This window comes from Triturus cristatus, chromosome 7, assembly GCF_964204655.1.
Source record: "Triturus cristatus chromosome 7, aTriCri1.1, whole genome shotgun sequence".
Taxonomy (NCBI): Eukaryota; Metazoa; Chordata; class Amphibia; order Caudata; family Salamandridae; genus Triturus; species Triturus cristatus.
Genome location: NC_140590.1, coordinates 159,001,920 through 159,019,906, shown reverse-complemented (window position 1 = coordinate 159,019,906; position 17,987 = coordinate 159,001,920). Strand labels below are relative to the sequence as shown.

Below are 17,987 nucleotides of genomic sequence, written 5' to 3'. Positions count from 1 at the left end.
AGACTTCATGGGTCCATATTCCACACCCCGTCACCTTAAAATGACCTTCTTAATGGAAAGCCAAAGGGGCAGAATGTGGCCTCTGTTAGACCTCCCTTCCAGACAAGATGTCCCAGTCATTAGAAGTCTACTTGAAAGCCAGCCCTTGCTGCCTCCCTCTTCTTTATATTTTAGGATTAGTATCCATGGCGGTCTCTCCATTCCTGGTGCCCCCCTCGTGTTTTCTGAGCCCCTTGCACACCGCCCTGTAGTGAAGAGCTCAAGGCACTCATCAGCTTGTAGAGTGCGCACAGACTGCACGTGAGCCCGGGGCTCAGCACCCCCCAGGCTCAGCTGCTAAAACACACCTTGCATCGCTCTGGCCGGCTCAGCTGTCCTGTTCACGTTTGGAACATGAGGAGGAGAACCTGTATCCAAAACAAAATGAAAATAAGCATTACTATAAATACATGGCGTGCCTACGGAATGCACTGGAGTGAATAGTTCAATCTAGTTGGCCAAAAAGCTCTAAATTCTGCTGTTTTTACATAGGACGAGGTCTGTAGCATCTCTGCTTCTTTGAACATTGGGTGCTTTAAAACTGAGGAGTGTTGCGAACAGTATGGTGTGAAGAACAGTAGACACATTCTTTTATAAGAGGTGATGATGCGTTTAGTGTGTGATAATCAGTCTGACTTTAATCTTTAACACCACATTCACAATTTGCATTATTGTTTGCAACCGGTGGCAACACATGTATCGTCGCTGAGTAACGTGCTTTTCAAAGAAGTTGAAGCTATAAACTATCCATGGTTAGAGTTGACATCCTTCTGGATTCAGACCTGAGTGAACTTGCTTTATCTGCAGAATCTGGCCCTATGGATTTGTGCTCTTGTTGCTCAGCTTTCAGCCAATCCCTGAGGACTTCAGACAAACAATTTTCAGCAAAACAGATAATAATAATAATACAGACCCTTATCGAGCACGACAGCTACCTCAAACAGAGGTGTCCCGGCGCTAATGCGATCAGTAGTGCGTGGATGGCAACCCGGATGGCCAAACCACCGGCCCAATTATTCAGCCCTAGGACCTGTTTCCTAAAAAGAGGTCAATGTTGCGAAGATCACTTGGCAGGGAGTTCCAAAGTTTTGTTGCCCCAACCGAGAAGGATCTTCCCCCCAAGCGAGCCTTCTTAAAGTGAGGTCTACAGAGAAGCTTTTGCAAATTAGATCTTAGAGATCTAGACTGCTTGTAACTGCATAGTCTTTGTTTTAGGTAGCTGGGGCATTTACCATGTGTCGCTCGGAATGCAAGTGTCAAGGCCTTGAACTTGATTCTCTTGGCCACTGGTAACCAGTGGAGCTCCTTTAAATGCGGAGAGACATGTTCGCGGAAAGGAACTCGCCTAATCAGTCTCGCAGCCGCATTTTGTACCATCTGAAGACGCTGGATTAGGTACTTTGGTAGGCCAAGATACAGGCAATTTGCATAGTCCAATCTGGATGTTACTTCGGCGTGCACTATGGTTTTTCAGCATACTTCTGGCATCAGATGCAAGACTTTCTGCAAGTTTCTCAGTTCACAGAAACAGGTAGCTGAAACCTGCCATGTCTGTGCCAAAAATGAACGATCGGCCTGTCATTTCACCCCCAGATTGTTTACGCAGTCTGCAGGGGAGGTCCCATTTCCAGTGGCCACCATAGAGCTGATTCTGGAGGTGGCTCTTTCCCAAAGAACATCACCTCTGTCTTTCCTGCGTTCATCCACAACGCTATATCCCTCAGGCAGCCCCTGAAGCTCATAAAGGCATCCTCAGTCCGCTCTTTAAAAGTGAAGACCAGCTGGGGTCATCGGCGTATGAAATCACCTTGACCCCCCAGTTGGCTGTCAATGAGAACAGTGGAGCCAGGTCAAATTAAACAGGAGTGGGCTCAGTGCTGACCCCTGAGGGACTCCACACCAAAGCCGTTTATGTTTAGACGCTAAGGGTTGCAACGCAACCTTCTGTGAGCGATTGTTCAGGAAGGAGTTAAGCCAGCCCAGTGCCATGCCCCCAATGCCCATCTCCTGAAGTCTTCTTAACAGCGAGGTGTGGTCGACGGTGTCAAATGCCGCGGAAAGATCCAAGAGCACCAGCATCGCGGATGCCCCCGAATCTACCGCCATTCTCACAAACTCTACCACCTCCAAAAGGGCCTTCTCGGTACTGAAGCCAGATCGAAAGCCCGATTGGGTATAGTGTAGGATGCCCTTACTCTCGATAAAGCTTGACAGATGTCTTTGCACCAATTTTTCCATCATCTTGGCTGGTGCTTTTAGCAGCGAGCTAGGCCTGTAGTTGTTCAAATCCCCTGGCTCTCCATTTGATTTTTTTCTCAGGGGAAGGTGCGTGGCATGTTTCCAGATTTCAGGAACAGTGCCCGACGCAAGAGATGAGTTCCATATGTGCGTCAGTATGTGTTTTAGGGAGTGTGCCATCACTTTCCACAATTTGGGAGGGCAAAGGTCATCCGGTGCCCCTGACTTACATCGCAAGATTTCTGCCAGCACATCCTGCTGGGAAATAGGAATAAAATCAGTAAATGACCGCTCATGGGTGCTACTTCCTCTACTGTCCGAATTCTCTGTCTCCAGAGTTGGAGAAAATGACTTATACACGTTTTGTATTTTACTGTCAAAAAAAAGACGGGAAGACTGTCGCACAGAGGGAGAGAGTGCTGCACATCCATCTCTATAGCTATAGGTTTAAGAAAGGAGTTGAGTACCTTAAATACCTCCTTGGTAGAGTTAGCCACCTTGTAGATGGAGCTAGCTAGGTAGTCCCTCCTAACAACCCTTATCAGGTTGTGAAAATCTTTTAGTGCGTTTCTATAAGTACACTTGGCCACCTCTCACTAGTTAGCCCTCCACTGCCGTTCCAACCGTTTACAACTATTTTTTGCAGATCTGAGTGATTCTGAAAACCAGGGGGCAGAGGGAGAGAGCCTCGCAGATCTGGCGGGCCTGGCCAGAGTCACGGATTCGACAGCTGTCGAGATCCACAGATTTAAAGCCAGGGCATCCACATTAGGATCGGCTGAGAGTGTGGGTTGACTGGCTTGGAGGATGGGATCCAAGGATGCTGCTGTCTGATTTTTCCAACTTCTCTTAATATAGGCTTGATTGCCCCTCCTCTGGCAGGGCTTATCCACCCTAAAGAAGAAAGGATTCAGACAGTGGTCCGACCAGACCAATTTGATGGGGGTCATAGTGCACAGAGACCCCAAGTTGGAGAACACAAGGTCCAGAGCGTGTCCTGCCTTATGTGTGGGGGAAGTAACATGTTGTTTTAGATTGGCACCCCATAGGGATAGCCCTAGCTGAGCTGCCAGCGTGCAGGTCGGGTCATTTACATGTAAATTGAAATTCCCTAACAGTAAAATTTGAGTATTATAACGATTTCTGACCAATGTAATTGCAGAGCTCGTGTATTAACCCCTTCGCCGCGGGCTGAGAGGGCGGCGCCACGGTGCTCGTGACGAGCCCAGCTCGTCATGAGGCACAGTGGAGCTGTGCTCATGACGAGCTGGGCTCATCACGACTCCGCCCACTGATTGATTCTCCCGCACAGGCAGGGAATCAATTGCGCATAGGAGTGCCGCTGCCGTTATGACGAGCCCAGCTCGTCATGAGCACAGCTCCACTGTGCCTCATGACAAGCTGGGCTCGTCATAAGCATGGAAGGGGTTAAGTTAGGTGCACAATCTGGGGGTCTATAGATGAGAATGCCTGAAAAGGAGGTAGAAGGAAGGGTCTATTTGGAAGCAAAAGTTAAGACCCTCTATCCCCTCCAAATTAAGGGGAGCTGAAAAGGCTAGGAGCCAGGAGTCCTTAAAAATAATAGCTACCCCTCCGCCTCTTTTCCTACTCTCCCTATTGGCGCAACACATTTTAAAACCGAGAGGGGTGGCCAGGGCCACTGCTGCAACTGAGTCAGCATTAAGCCAAGTTTCTGTTAGAAACATGGCATCCCAAGCCTTGTTTGTTAGTGACAGCCATATATCTTCGGCGTGCTTCGGCAATGACCTGCAGTTGATCAAGCATGCCTTAATCCTCCCTGCTTGACTACCCTTCTTTTGGATTGCTCTGGCATCGTTACTCCTAGCAAGCCCCATGTGCTCCCCAGGCACCCACGTGCAGTCCTTACAGGGACCTGCACGCATATCAGTGGCAAGGTTGATGGCGTGGGCCCTGAGGCAAGCCTTTCCCTTGTGCAGCAGTAAGGCTTCCCTGGACCAGCGGATCACCAAACCCATGGGCGATAGGGCAATATGGCTTGCGCTAGCAGCGGTCCGGCCGCGGACGGGCGCAGACAGGCTTGCCTTTGGCGTGCCGATGGCGCGCCCGCTGCGTGCGTCCGCTGCACGTCCGGGCACCCATGTGTCTTAAATAAAGGTGCCGGACCCGGAAGTGAGCAGGTTATTGGGCGATGTCACTTCCCTCCATTCAATCGGCAAGGAAAAGCCGTGGCAGACCAGGGACTCGTTGTCAGGACCCAGGAACAGTTAAAACAGCCCAGGACGCCCCCTACGAGCCTCCTTAAAAACAGGTACACTATACAATATTTAAAATTATTTAGGTGGTTCGAAAAATAAAAACAGAGTGCAACACAGATTCCTCTTAAAATAGCTTAAAATATAGAAAAACCCGTAGCTAAGTGTTGTAATGTACTAATTAACCAATGCACTCTCCCTACAGAGGTTCTCTGCCTTGCTGCTCTGCCTATGATGAGGTCATATAGAATGTTGAGTGTGTTTGTATTGAAGGGAGAATCAGTTGGTGTGGAAGGGCTGAGCAGCGAGGAGGCTGCTTCTGGTGGGGCACTTTAATGGATCAGACCAACATCCTGTAACCTGTAACCAAGAAGTGATCTTAAGAATAAATCTACTACCTTTCCTACAAGACTTGCCTGCGCATCATTCTTCATTTTAACACTAAGCCTTTCGGCGAGCTACTACCTCTCCCTCCATGATAGATGACAGAAAAGAAACAAATGGGCCCCAGGCGACTTTCTATTAAAGATATTACATCAATGCCATTTGACAAAAGTTGTAGCCTGAAGTAGATGTCAGGACAGCTGGATGGGTACCTTGACATCTTCCCTGCAGACTCAGCAGACCATCAGGGAGACACATATTCACTCCGCACACAAGTGGGCCAGGAGGTAAACCCTTTGGGAAGAGGCCTCGTCTTTCAAGGTCTCTAAAACATACAGACGGTTTGTAAAGAAAATGTGTGCGGTGATCTCAGAAGAACAGATAGAAACAGCAGAACTGGCCTGCCGCAGGATAGGTTGCATTTTGTTTTAAATATAGGCACGGAAAAGAACGTGCCTATGCACTGCACAATATATGTGGAAAGATGCCTATGTAACCTGCACTAATGTAAAGAACTCTGCTATGCATTTGGTTTGGTTTGCACTATATAAATCTGAAAATAATTAAATACACACACACGCATATATATATGCAATGTATGCAGTGCAGGTGCGTGCATAATTAAACTAATATGGCCTTTTGTATATTCCTTATTACATACCAAATGATGCATGACGCTTAATAAATGCTGTTGCTTGATAACTGACTCAATAACTGCATTAGTTGATAATAACCTTGTAAAGTCTTGTTTTATTTCTAGCCTTGGCTGCCTGGGAGACCAGGATGTTAGAGCTCTTGAAGCTCCAGGGTGATCAGTTGAATTCTGGTTGCTGATGATGGGAGATGCTGTTATATGGGCCTCTGTGCTGACTTTGTACCCTTGGAATAAACCTACTTCAAACTCTTATCAAAGCCTCTGGATTCTTCATTGCTCCAAGTAACAGATACTCACGTGATTTACCTGAGAAGAATGAAAGTTTGGGCGCTTCCTCCCAAAAATCCGCACTTATGCTTTGCTGGATAATCGAAGATGTTTGCTGCCAGCTCCTGACCCATCCAACTAGTTACCAGAATATGAGCTTGTGGCCAGCAGGATACATGAGCATCTTAGCTAAAAGCAGGAGGTCTCAAGAGGATGTGAACATGTGGGCTGTAGGTTCTGTGCAGAGCCCTGCAGCAGTGACAAGCAGCCTCTACATAGTTTAGGATGAGTTAAGCCTATGACCGATGGATTCTACTCAGATCTCCATAAAAAAGAGTTGCCTCAAAGTGGCCTGGTCTCCTGGGGTCCTATCTATGCAAATACGTTTCTATATTTTAGCTCCAGGCTTCTGTTCGGGTCTATGGACATGTGTTCTCTCACTGACTGTCTGCTGGCATTGCACAAAGAACTCTGGGGACTGCCGTCTCATGCAAAATGTCTCACGGAAGCTCTTCGGTGGATTGTGAAATGGGTGAGGGTGCCCACATACCAGAGACCATGCAATACATTATCCCAAGGTTGGAAGAGAGGTAAAAAGGGCATGTTCTAGGTAAGGTGTATCTAAATGGCCATCCAGTAGAGAGAAAAAAAACAGTTCCGTTTACCCAGAGCATTGTCCTTTGGGACTGTTAGGGCTATGAAGATCCTTGGGCCAGAACTCCTGTTCCACTGAAACCCACGAGGTGAAATAAAATCATGTGTCTCACCCAGCACCACCTACTTCCAATCCCCGCAATGATATCCAGACTAAAACAACACCATAACTCACCTCACTACACAGACCCAATCTCGTGCATATCCCACTAACTACAAAACACCCTCAGAATACTGAATACACATTCCATCTCATGCTCATTAATGCTTGTGCTGCAGTGCCACAGCATCCATAGTGTGCATATTGGACCTGCTGCCATGCCACTTGACACTTTCTGCAATTCAGACCACCACTTTCTATCTCATTTACATGCTGCTCAAGCAGAACAAGTACTTCTTTGATTAATTCTTGGATCTCACCACGCCATCCATCCAAAACACTCCTACACCACCCTTTTGAGTGACACTAACCTCCCCAAACATCACAAGATTAAAACAACACTCTCCTCGACCTCATTGATACACTCAACATGGTACACGACGTCACCCAGTCAACACACTTTAAAGGCCACATTCTCAACCTTATCTTTTCACCATCACCAACAATCCAGTGTAAACCACTTATAACCGTGCACTGAACTGAACACCTTGCCATTCCTGCTCCCTGGTCAGCATCCCACTAACAAACCGAGGTCAACCCAAAAGAGAAGACAAAACTTTCCAATTCTCTAAAGACTTCTCCATTGACATCCTCATACATGAACTATGCCCTGCCCACGCCCACGCCACTTCCGATGGTAACACCCTTCTAAACTACTTCAAATGTTTTTGGGGAAAACTGCATGAACATATACACTCCAGCGGAAACAAGCAGGTCAAAACCGTCGGTACGCAGAGGTAGCAAGAGAGCACCGCCTGCAAGCCTGCACTCACCCACAGTCACTATCCAGGCCAGCAGATCAAAGGGGCCACAAACGCTCCACTCACACCAGCAGTCGCAGCGCCCTCAGCGCCGGAGGCAAGACACGCCCTCCCCGTCAGCGCGGACAGTGACGGAGCCTCTCCCCTCACTATCGAAGGCACCGATCAAGGATGATCACCATCGGTGCCTCGCTGCAGTCCGCAGAGGCACCTCGAGCCCCCCACTCAGGCCACAGCAACCCCCGCCTCACGATGAGCGCCTGGAGCACGTTCGCAACTTCTGTCAGGCCCCCATATGTCTCTCTGGACTCCGGCCGCCATTTCACTCAGGTTGTGATCAGGAGCAGTACAATGACCCGCCCTGACATGTATTATGGGTATTTTTCTTTTAATATTTCTTCACGTGCACTTCACCACACTTTTCAATCCTGGTCCTGAAGAAGCGCCAACGACCGTTTATGGCAACAGAGGCGTGAAACATGTTGACCATGTCTATGATACCGAGGCACAAATGTGCCCCTTGGGATTATACTCGATTTATGAGTTTTTATTCTGACAAGGGTGTTGCTATACACTACAACTTTTTCTGGCCACCCTTGGTCAGTTTTAAATCACGATGCACGCACATTGCTACCCTCATTTTTGGACCCACACCTCACATACCCACGTGCACCATCCGGCATGTCTCAAAAGATCACCGCCAAAGTGACCCTTCGGGGGACCTGTTGGGGATTGCAGCGCCGGCCCAACGAGGAGCAACTGCCCGATGATGAAGCATGACACCTCTTGGGGTGTGTGAGGGCAACAATAGGCAAGACACGTTCTTCCCCTCATTTGGTGGGTCCATTTAACCTAGAATCTTTCCCCCTTTTTTTTTATCTTTAAGCACAAGGGTGTCTGTTTGCACCCTATTGTTGGAACAGTGTCCTTTCATTTTTTGTTGTACAAAACCGTCAGCACCCAGGTACTCTAAAGGCTTCACTAACAATAAATAATCAATTTGCACCCAGGAAAGAAAATAGAACAAAAAAAGTAATAGTGTTGACATCATGATACTGCAGTCCATCCAGGCAGCATGCAGAAATCGCATCGCATAAGTGAAAGTAAAGTACTATACCAACAGTAGCAGAACCCATTTCAAGACCATCAAGCACTGCATCTACAGCCAGCCTGACCCATCTATCCCACACTTTACAGACAAGTTCATTGCCATCACCCTCTTTTTTAGTGAAAAAATAAAAAGGATCCTTCTCACAGAATCCCAACCTGGTCATCTATCAAAGCCCTGACTCTCTCAAATCATACCAACAAATTCAACACCCTCAAAGCGACTTCCCAAGAAGATGATGTGTTACTCTTGTCCTTCATCAGAGGTCACTCTGGCCAAGCTGTTTCAACCCTCCTCACCATTGTCAACACCGCCCCCCCCCCACCTTAAGTCATTTTCCCAGGAGCTTTCAAGACTGGCCAGTTTCTCCCAACCTAATGAAACATACATTGGACCATGATGACCTCACCATCTTTTAGCCCATCACTCACCTACCATTCATAGCCAAGATTATTGAAAATGCAGGCTCCTCTCCACTCCAATACTAACCATCTGCTGCATGACTACCACTGTGGCTTCAGATCTCACTGCAGCACAGAGACCACTACATTACACACCATAGACAACACTCTCCTGACCATAGATAAAGATGACCCCTGTCTCCTGATATTGCAGGACCTCTTAACTGCCTTTGACCCAGTCAGCCGCCCATCCCTCTTCCACAACATGGAGTCTTGCAAGGTAGTCCTCTTACTTTACTAATTGACACTATTTGTTCACAAGGACACCTGCAGGTCCCAAAAGATTGCTTACACCTGCAGCATCCCCAGGATTCCACTCTGTCTCCTGTCATCTTCAACCTCTACACGGAGCCCCTTAGGACTCTACTCATAGATAACAGTATCAGAATTCACCAACATATTGACGATGCACAACTCTACCTGAAAGTCTCATCTAAACATCCATTGTCTAAACACTGCCTGCACCTCATCTAGACCTGGATGTCCAGCGACTACCTGAGGGTCAACCCAACCAGGACAAAATTATTATTTGCTAAGAACAACAAACAAGAAATTGTACAAATCTATCTAAATAACAAGAACTTTGACAGCTTTGAACCACAACTTTCAACGAATGCCACATCACTTGCATTTAACTTGGACACCAGTCTCACCCTCAAGGAACGTAGTGCCAAAAACAATATAAAGACGGCCAGTACCAACTCTCTTGTCTAAGTGAAAGCAACTTCAAAACTGTTATTCATGCCCTTGTACTCTTGCATCTGGATGGTGTTATTTAAGGGCATCCTACTCGTACACAGCGCTGGTAGAAATATCATCACATCATGACCCTCCTGATAGAACTCCATTTGTTCTCCTTATCATCTCATTTGTTATCAAAATGGCTGCATCGGCTAAGAATATCCATATAGCACCACCCACATCCTGGATGCATCCTGTCCAGTGGGACCTCCATGAGCTTTCCTGTGTTTTGCCATTTAAAGGTGTAAAGATAAGAATATTGAAATATATCCTGCTGGATGTGTTTACAAAGAAACGCTAGTATGGTCACTCTCTCAATGTGTTCAGTCTTTAAAAGCTAGGAAAAAATACTAAGAGGAAATTCCATGAGTCTTAATCTAGTTTAGTCTAGATTTACGCCATAGCCAACTGGATACTTTCTACATTGTACCCCTGTATGGACATCAGCACATGCTGCATGTACAACATGTGGGTCACTGATGCACACAATGGATGGACAGGGTTTATAATAATGCTAAATCACAGCTTCTTATCACCATTAAATGAGGGCATGTGTTAGGTGGGTAAATAACCATGAGGTAAACGGATAGCACCTTTTGGGGCAGCAGTGGGAGTTCCGCTCCAGCTGGCTCTCCGAACCTCTTCATATGTGGACTCTGTGGAGTTTTAAGTAAAAAGAAATATCTCAGACACAAAGCTACCCCTTTTCCGCCTTGCAATGCTTTAATTTATTATCTTCATCATTACAGCACTCATTAAAGGATGGACCTGGGCAGACTATGATATCCTTGTAACTATAGACTGCAGAAGATAGAGGCTCACTTGAACAGAGAGCGGAGACATGAACAGATAGAGGCATACTTGAACAGATGGAGGCATACTTGAACAGACAGGCATAATTGAACAGATAGAGAAACACAAACAGATAGAGGCATACTTGAACAGATGGAGACATGCATGAACAAATAGAGGCATACTTGAACAGATGGAGGCATGCATGAACAGATAGAGGCATACTTGAATAGAAAGACACATACATGAACAAATGGAGGTATACTTGAACAGGAAGACACATACTTGAACAGATTGAGGCAAACTTGAACTTGCAGAGACTTACTTGAACAGATAGTGGAGACATGAACAGATAGAGGTATACTTGAACAGATGAAGGCACACATGAACAGATAGAGGTATACTTCAACCGATAGAAGGCATACTTGAACAGATGGAGGCATACTTGCACAGATAGAGACATACTTGAACAGATAGTGGCATACTTGAACAGACAGAGACATACTTGAACAGATGGAGGCATACTTGAACAGACAGAGACATACTTGAACACATGGAAGCATACTTGAACAGATAGAGGCATGCTTGAACAGATAGAGACATACTTGAACAGATGGAGGCATACTTGAACAGATAGAGGCATACTTGAACAGATAGAGGCATACACGAACAGATGGAGGCATACTTGAACAGATAGAGACATACATTAACAGAGAAAATTGAACAGATAGAGGCATACATGAAGAAATGGAGGCATATGTGAACAGATAGAGACATTCTTGACCAGATAGAGGAATACATGAACAGATAGACACATACGTGAACAGATAGAGACTTACTTGAACAGATAGAGGCATACATGAACAGAAAGAGGCGCACATGAACCGATAGAGGAATACATGAACAGATAAAGGAATACATGAACAGATAGACACATACATGGACAGAGGGAGGCAAACTTGAACAGATGGAGGCATACTTGAAAAAATTGAGGCATACTTGAACAGATAAAGGCATGCATGACCACATAGAGGTAAACTTGAACAGATAAAGGTATACTTGAACAGAAAGAGGCATACATGAACAGATAGAGGCCTACATGAACAGATGGAGGGGCATACTTGAACAGATAGAGGCATACATGAACAGATAGAGGGATACATGAACAGATCGAGGAATACATGAACAGATAGGCACATACATGAACAGATGGAGGTATACTTGAACAGATAGAGGCATACTTGAACAGATGGAGGCATACTTGAACATATGGAGGCATACTTGAACAGATAGATTCATACTTGAACCGATGGATGCATACACAAACAGATGGAGGCATACTTGAACAAATAGAGACATTAATAAACAGATGGAAGGAAACTTGAAAAGATAGAGACATACTTGAACAGATAGAAGCATACATGAAGAAATGGAGACATACGTGAACAGACAGAGGCATACTTAAAGCAGACGCCAGAACCCCTGTCCATTTCTTGGCTGATCCATTAAGGTATTCGTACGCCGAGCTAATGGCGCTGGAGATTAAATGCCCCACTTCATCCTGGGTTTACCTGGACGGCTCTTCTCAACTCGTTTCAACTTCAATTGAAGGAGTCTGTCTTACGCCCTCCTGATTACACGGATTTTAAGTTTTGAAGTCTGAACTGCCGGTCGTTAGTGAAACAGCAGGCCGAGGTCTATGACCTTTTAGTTGAGGAATCCCCAGATGTCTTGTTTTTGACGGAGACGTGGCTTACACAGGGCTCTGTTACAGAGTCCTGGCTCACTCTTCCATCAAGGTTTTGTGATGAAGAGTGTTAATAGAGTGGGAAATAGAGGGGGCAGTATTGCAGTTATTATCAAGGACACATACTCCTGTAGCTTTATTAAGGAGAATATAGCTGACTGTGAAAGTACCCTTTATAAAATCATGCTGAATTATAATTTTACCATTACCGGCCTCCTTATTTAGCGCCCCCCAGGACCATCTAGTGCGTTTAGGGAAGATTTATTGAATAAAGTCATGTTATATGCAAGCAGAGCAGCAAATTTTACTATCTTAGGCGACCTTAATCTTCATCTTCAGAATAGTGGGAAAGGGGAGATTGCCAGATTTTTGGCAGATTTAGAGGCTTATCAGCTGGCTCAGTGTGTCCCCGAGTGTACTCATGTTGCTGGGCACTTACTGGACCCCATATTCTCTAACCTAATCTCGCTAAAGGTTCGGTCACCTGTTCCGCAGGTTTGGACTGATCACTTTTTGGTGTCTTTCTCATTACGGTGGCAGGGTAAGCCGGTTCTGAACCATTCTGCTCCAGTTTTAAAGCGTCCCTGGCACAAGCTGGACATTAGTCTTTTTTCGGATCTCTTGTCCAGCCATAGTCCTCAGTTGCCACCGGATATGGAGGTTGCAAATATGCGCTTCCATGACTGGCTGATGCTAGAGTTGGAAAGCTGCATTCCGGCTAAAGTCAGTGGTAACATTCGAGGGCAGTCTAACCCCTGGATCAATAATTCGTTGACCAAAGCCAAAAAAACATTGTAAGCAGCTTGAGCGTTCTTGGTGATGCTCGTATGATCCGGGAGCTAAAAGCAAATATCGAGTGTCAATCAAGCACTATCATAAACTAATCCGGAGAGCACGGGTGGAGTTTATTGCCGAAAAAATTTCGGTAAGCACCAACTAAGACAATATTCTCCCTGCTCAAGGGTATGAAGAGCTCGGGTGCAGCAGGAGATTCACCGATTTCTTCGAATCGTCAGTGTAATGATCTGGCCAGCTAATTTTTTAACAAAGTGGAGATGATATATAAAAGCCTTCCTCTGACCACAGTCTTTTCTGATCCTGTGGATGGGCCAGGGGATATTGGACGCTTGGTGGGCAATGATATGTCATCTTTTCCCTTATTGTCCTCCACTGTTTTTGAGTCCCTCTGTTTGAAAATCAAATCGGGCTCGCCGGTCGACCCGTTGACACCTACCCACTTCGGTCAGTTTCATGCCTTGATTTCAATTCAATTCAAATAGCTTTATTGCGGTTGAATTTACCATAAAAGCACATGACAGAAAATAAACAAAACGAAAAAACAAACAATTTGTTACATGATAGCAGTTGCACAACATTTACGTAGTTTAAAAACAATTGATCCTTTAAAAATATAAATAATTCCATTATTTTTAAAAGATATCATAGCAATACAATCCTATAAAACTAGAAGTATTTCTTGCTCTCTTAAATTCAATTTGGCTAGTCTTAAGTTAAAATAACATTATTGATCAAATTCCTTCGAGCAATCCACATTGAGTGTAGGAATTTGGCTACTGTACAGACAATTAGTGGATTGGTGTCTGTTTTTAGTATCCTAAAAAAGGCCAAATAATGTTTTATGCCCAGGTTCTTACACAACTGTATTATCCATGGCTTCCTGATATAAGCATAAGCAGGACAGAATAGAATTACATGGACAGGGGTTTCATCCTCAATAGTGCAGCCAGGGCAGGGTCGTACAACTCCCCCCTTCCACCTATCAGATACGGAGTAGAATGGCAGTGTGCCATATCTAAACTGTAAATACAGTTTCTTGGCTAGTGTTGGTTGAATTGAATCAATCGCAGGCTCAAAGCTATAAATGGATTTTACATCCAGAAAATTATCAGTTAAGCTTGAGGATTTTACTGAGCGAAAATGGTTACTTAGGTTATTTTCCCTGACCACACTATTCAGAAACTTCTTTGGAATAGCTGTGCAGGAAGCTTCAGGATTAAACCAGAGTTCCTCAAAGCCATTCGAAATAAGTGACTGTTTTACAAAGGCTAGCCAGGGGATCCTTCCGGAACCAATAGAAGCCATGACAATTTGGAGTTCCTCCCTGTAGCTCACCAACTCCGGTGTGCTCCAGAGACGCTTCCAGTAAAGTAGCGGTCGAATGGCAATAGCGTCTGCAATTGGACAAACATTAAGATCAAGTCTTAGTGGGAGTAGAGGGGTGCTTTTAGGGAGGTCCAATAATTGTCTAAGAAAGTTGTTTTCGGTTATAGATAGGATACTTATTTGTGTATGACCCCAGAGTTCTGCCCCGTAGAGAGAGGAGGCCCTAGCTTTCACTTTGAAAATTTCAAGCGGGGCACTAACTATTTTTAGTGTACAACTCTTCTGTACTTTGAGAATGCCCCCTGCTACTTGTGTTAGTCTTAAATTAGACTTTGCCACTTGAGGACCCCAACACATTTTATCATTTAAGGTCACACCCAGATATTCAAATGTTGAAACCCTTTCAAGAGGTCTACCACCCATTGTTGGGTGGGGGCAGTTAACAGTTTTTGCATTAAAAGCCATGTACTTAGTTTTGTCAATGTTAATCACCAGGTTTCTTTTTAAACAGAAATTGGAGAATTGGTCCAACACGCGCTGCATCCCCATTGGGGATTTTGAAAGCAGAAGCGTGTCATCCGCAAACATTAAGGCGGGAAATTTACGGGCGCCTATTTTGGGGGAGTCTATATCTTTTACGGCCATAAGGTCTTCGATAAGCCCGTTGAGAAAGAGAGAGAATAAGGTGGGAGCAAGGACACAGCCCTGCCTCACACCTTTCTCAATCGGAAAGGCTCCAGTTAACTGTCCTTGTTTACCGAAGCGTACCTTTGCAAAGGTACCAGCATGTAAGATTTTGAGCTGGTGGCATAAATAGGGTGGAACCCCCATTGATAGCAAGATGGACCATAATTGTTCTCTATCCACCATGTCGAAAGCAGATTTTAGATTGACAAAAGTGAGGTAGAGACTACCCCCTTCCAAGGCCACATGCTTCCAGTATATCACTTGTAGCCGAAATAATTGATCATTTGTTGAGGTTTTCGCCCGAAATCCCGCCTGAAGTGGCGTCAGAATGTTATTGTCACTAGACCAGCTCTCCAAGCGTTGTAACAAAACCCTGGCGTAAATTTTTTGTGTAACATCGATGAGGCTAATCGGCCTATAATTTGAGGGTTGGAGCGGAGAGCCCTTCTTATATATTGGGATGATCTCCGCCCCAAGCCAAGTACTAGGCAAAGGTTGCCCCTCCAAGATTGCGTTGAATAAAACCAGAAGATAAGGGGCCCAAACTGATGGTTCTTCTCTAAATAGATCACCTGGGATACGATCGAGCCCCGGAGCTTTGTTGGGCTGGATCCTAAGTATTGCCATCTTTACTTCGGCCAATGAAATTTTTTGCGTAGGCAGAATAGGGATCACAACCAGAGGACTCTGCGGAGCCACCTGAGTACAGGAAGGAGAGAGAGAGTAGAGGTCTTTAAAGTGGGAGGACCAAGCTTCCTCTGAGATATTGGGAATAATTGCAGATCCTCCTTCTGGATTCCCAGTGTGGACAAGGTTCCAAAAAGACCTTGCATCCTTTGCTGCGAGGGCAGATGAAATAGCAGCCCAACGATCAGCCTCCCATTCGGATTTAGCATTTTTTATCAATTTCTTATAGGCTTGTCTAACCTGGATGATGTGTTGTGTATTTCCTTGTTTAAGAGCCAATAGTAGTGCTAGTTTGGCATCTCTACATCCTTTGTTAAACCAGGGATTACCACCGAAACATGGCTTGGTTTTAATAGGTCCGGCTTTATAAAAGATGTCCTTTAACAAGGAAACTTTCTCACTATGGATAGCAGTAAATACAGTCATATCCGTAGCATTAGGGTCACTAATGGCGTGGTTGGTTTTTTCGAGTAGGGGAACTACATTTCTATATAGATTTGGCATTACTTCTGCAGAAGATTTTGCAGCTGCCCATCGAATTCTTCTCCCGCCTTGTACTAGCCTTAAATCACTTCTGGGGGAACTGGTTTTAACACTCTCCCCGCACATTAGTTGGAAATTCAACTCAGTTATCAAAGGGTTGTGATCACTTTCTGAGCGCCGGCAGACGGTAAAGTCCAGAATGTTTGGCCAAAGTATCAGACTCACCAGAAAGTAGTCTATAACTGATGTGTGCCCCAGGCCGTTGTAAGTAAAGTAAGCAGGAATGTCACTATTAAAACGACCATTACAAGCTCTAAGGGAAAATGTAAAGGAAAGGGAGGTCAGTTGTAAAGCTAAGGCTGACCAGTTTTTAACGGGGTAAGCAATAGGGGGAGGGATTGACCAGATCTCGTCCTCAGCCTTGGTCATTATAGGAACCCCAATCAACAATACTACGTCACCCCCCAATTTATGCAATAACACAGTTAACATATCCAGTGTTTCGGAGGTGCCACCAGGTTTTACAGGCCGCGAGTAGATATTAATCAGGGCCAGCTTGGGTGTTTTCTTATGTGACATCAGGACACACGTGAGATCCGGGCTATTTGTCTCCACTCGTTTCAACGTGAATCCAAGGTGGATGCCTATCCAAGTGCACAACCCCCCTGACGGTCTACCCCTTACACCTTTAACTGCAGGTTCTGCATAGGTTACATACCCTGCTCTATGAGTGGGGGCCATAGCCCATGTTTCCTGAAAAAGACAGATCCCATGGGAATCCACAAAAGTGTACCAATCAGGGATATCTAAATTAGAAACAAGTCCTGCTATGTTCCATGATAAAATTTTTAGTGAGCCTTTAGAGTTTGGAAACTTAATTCCCACATTGCCCTCATAGCGGGGAGCTGCAGAGTCATATATCCCAACATCAGGTAGAATAGAATCAATCTGAGCACCGATGTTTTGAGATTGAGGCACCAATGAGCAATTAGGAATCGTAGGGGATGGTCGGACGTCCCTAGACTCCCTAATTATTGTAAGCAAGTTCGCATTGGGCACTGCATCAACCTCTTTGGACAATCTGGGGTTAGATGAAACATTAACCACCTCTGGATGCTTATTTCTAGTAGTTACAGAAACGTCATCATTTTTGTGGGCATCAATTGTGTGGGGCAGGGGGCGACAGGACGACACAAAGAGTCAGTCAACTTGATCAAGCCAGCTGTATCGATTGTGTAACGAGATACCCATCAATTCCCCCCTAGGCTGTCTACCCCTACTTCTGGGTGCAAGCTGCCAGGGATCCTCTTGGTGTGGCCTCAAATCAGACCCCCCGTGTTCGGGGAAGGAATAAGAATGAACTGTTGGATAAAAATAGTCTAGCCTCCATGATTTAATCATTGTATTAGAGCTTGATTGTTGCCAACTGCATATATGATCTACTGCCCTGGAGTCCTCAAAATTAATAATTATACAGTCTCCTCGTACGTTTTTGAGTCTGGAGTCTACCCACCTCACTCTTCTAACATGCAAAATTTTACTATAAATAAAACTAGGCAAGGGTCTGTATGAGTTTAGCCAATGCATAGTCTTATTCCTAAACTCCTCATAGGATTCCGATTTATTACTTGGTAATTCCGGAACCTCCGTTAGAACGACAACATATGGAGCACAATCGGGAGGTAGGTTAATGCATGGTAGAACTAGAGAGTCAGTGTTTCCAGCAACATGCACCATCACTGGAATAACAGAGTCTGGTAGAGAT

General features: G+C 45.2%; 1 protein-coding gene across 2 annotated transcripts in view; it reads right to left on the bottom strand.

Annotated features, from left to right (window-relative positions):
- Window positions 1-17,987, bottom strand: part of LOC146809102 (retroviral integration site protein Fli-1 homolog) — a 291,307-nt gene that overhangs the window by 11,757 nt on the left and 261,563 nt on the right. For both annotated transcript variants that reach the window (XM_085615905.1, XM_085615906.1), the window contains exons 6-7: window positions 10,296-10,358; window positions 348-407 (exon numbers count right to left, since the gene is read on the bottom strand). In XM_085615905.1, the coding sequence (XP_085472031.1) occupies window positions 348-407; window positions 10,296-10,358 (123 nt within the window). The remainder of the gene's footprint in view (window positions 1-347; window positions 408-10,295; window positions 10,359-17,987) is intronic.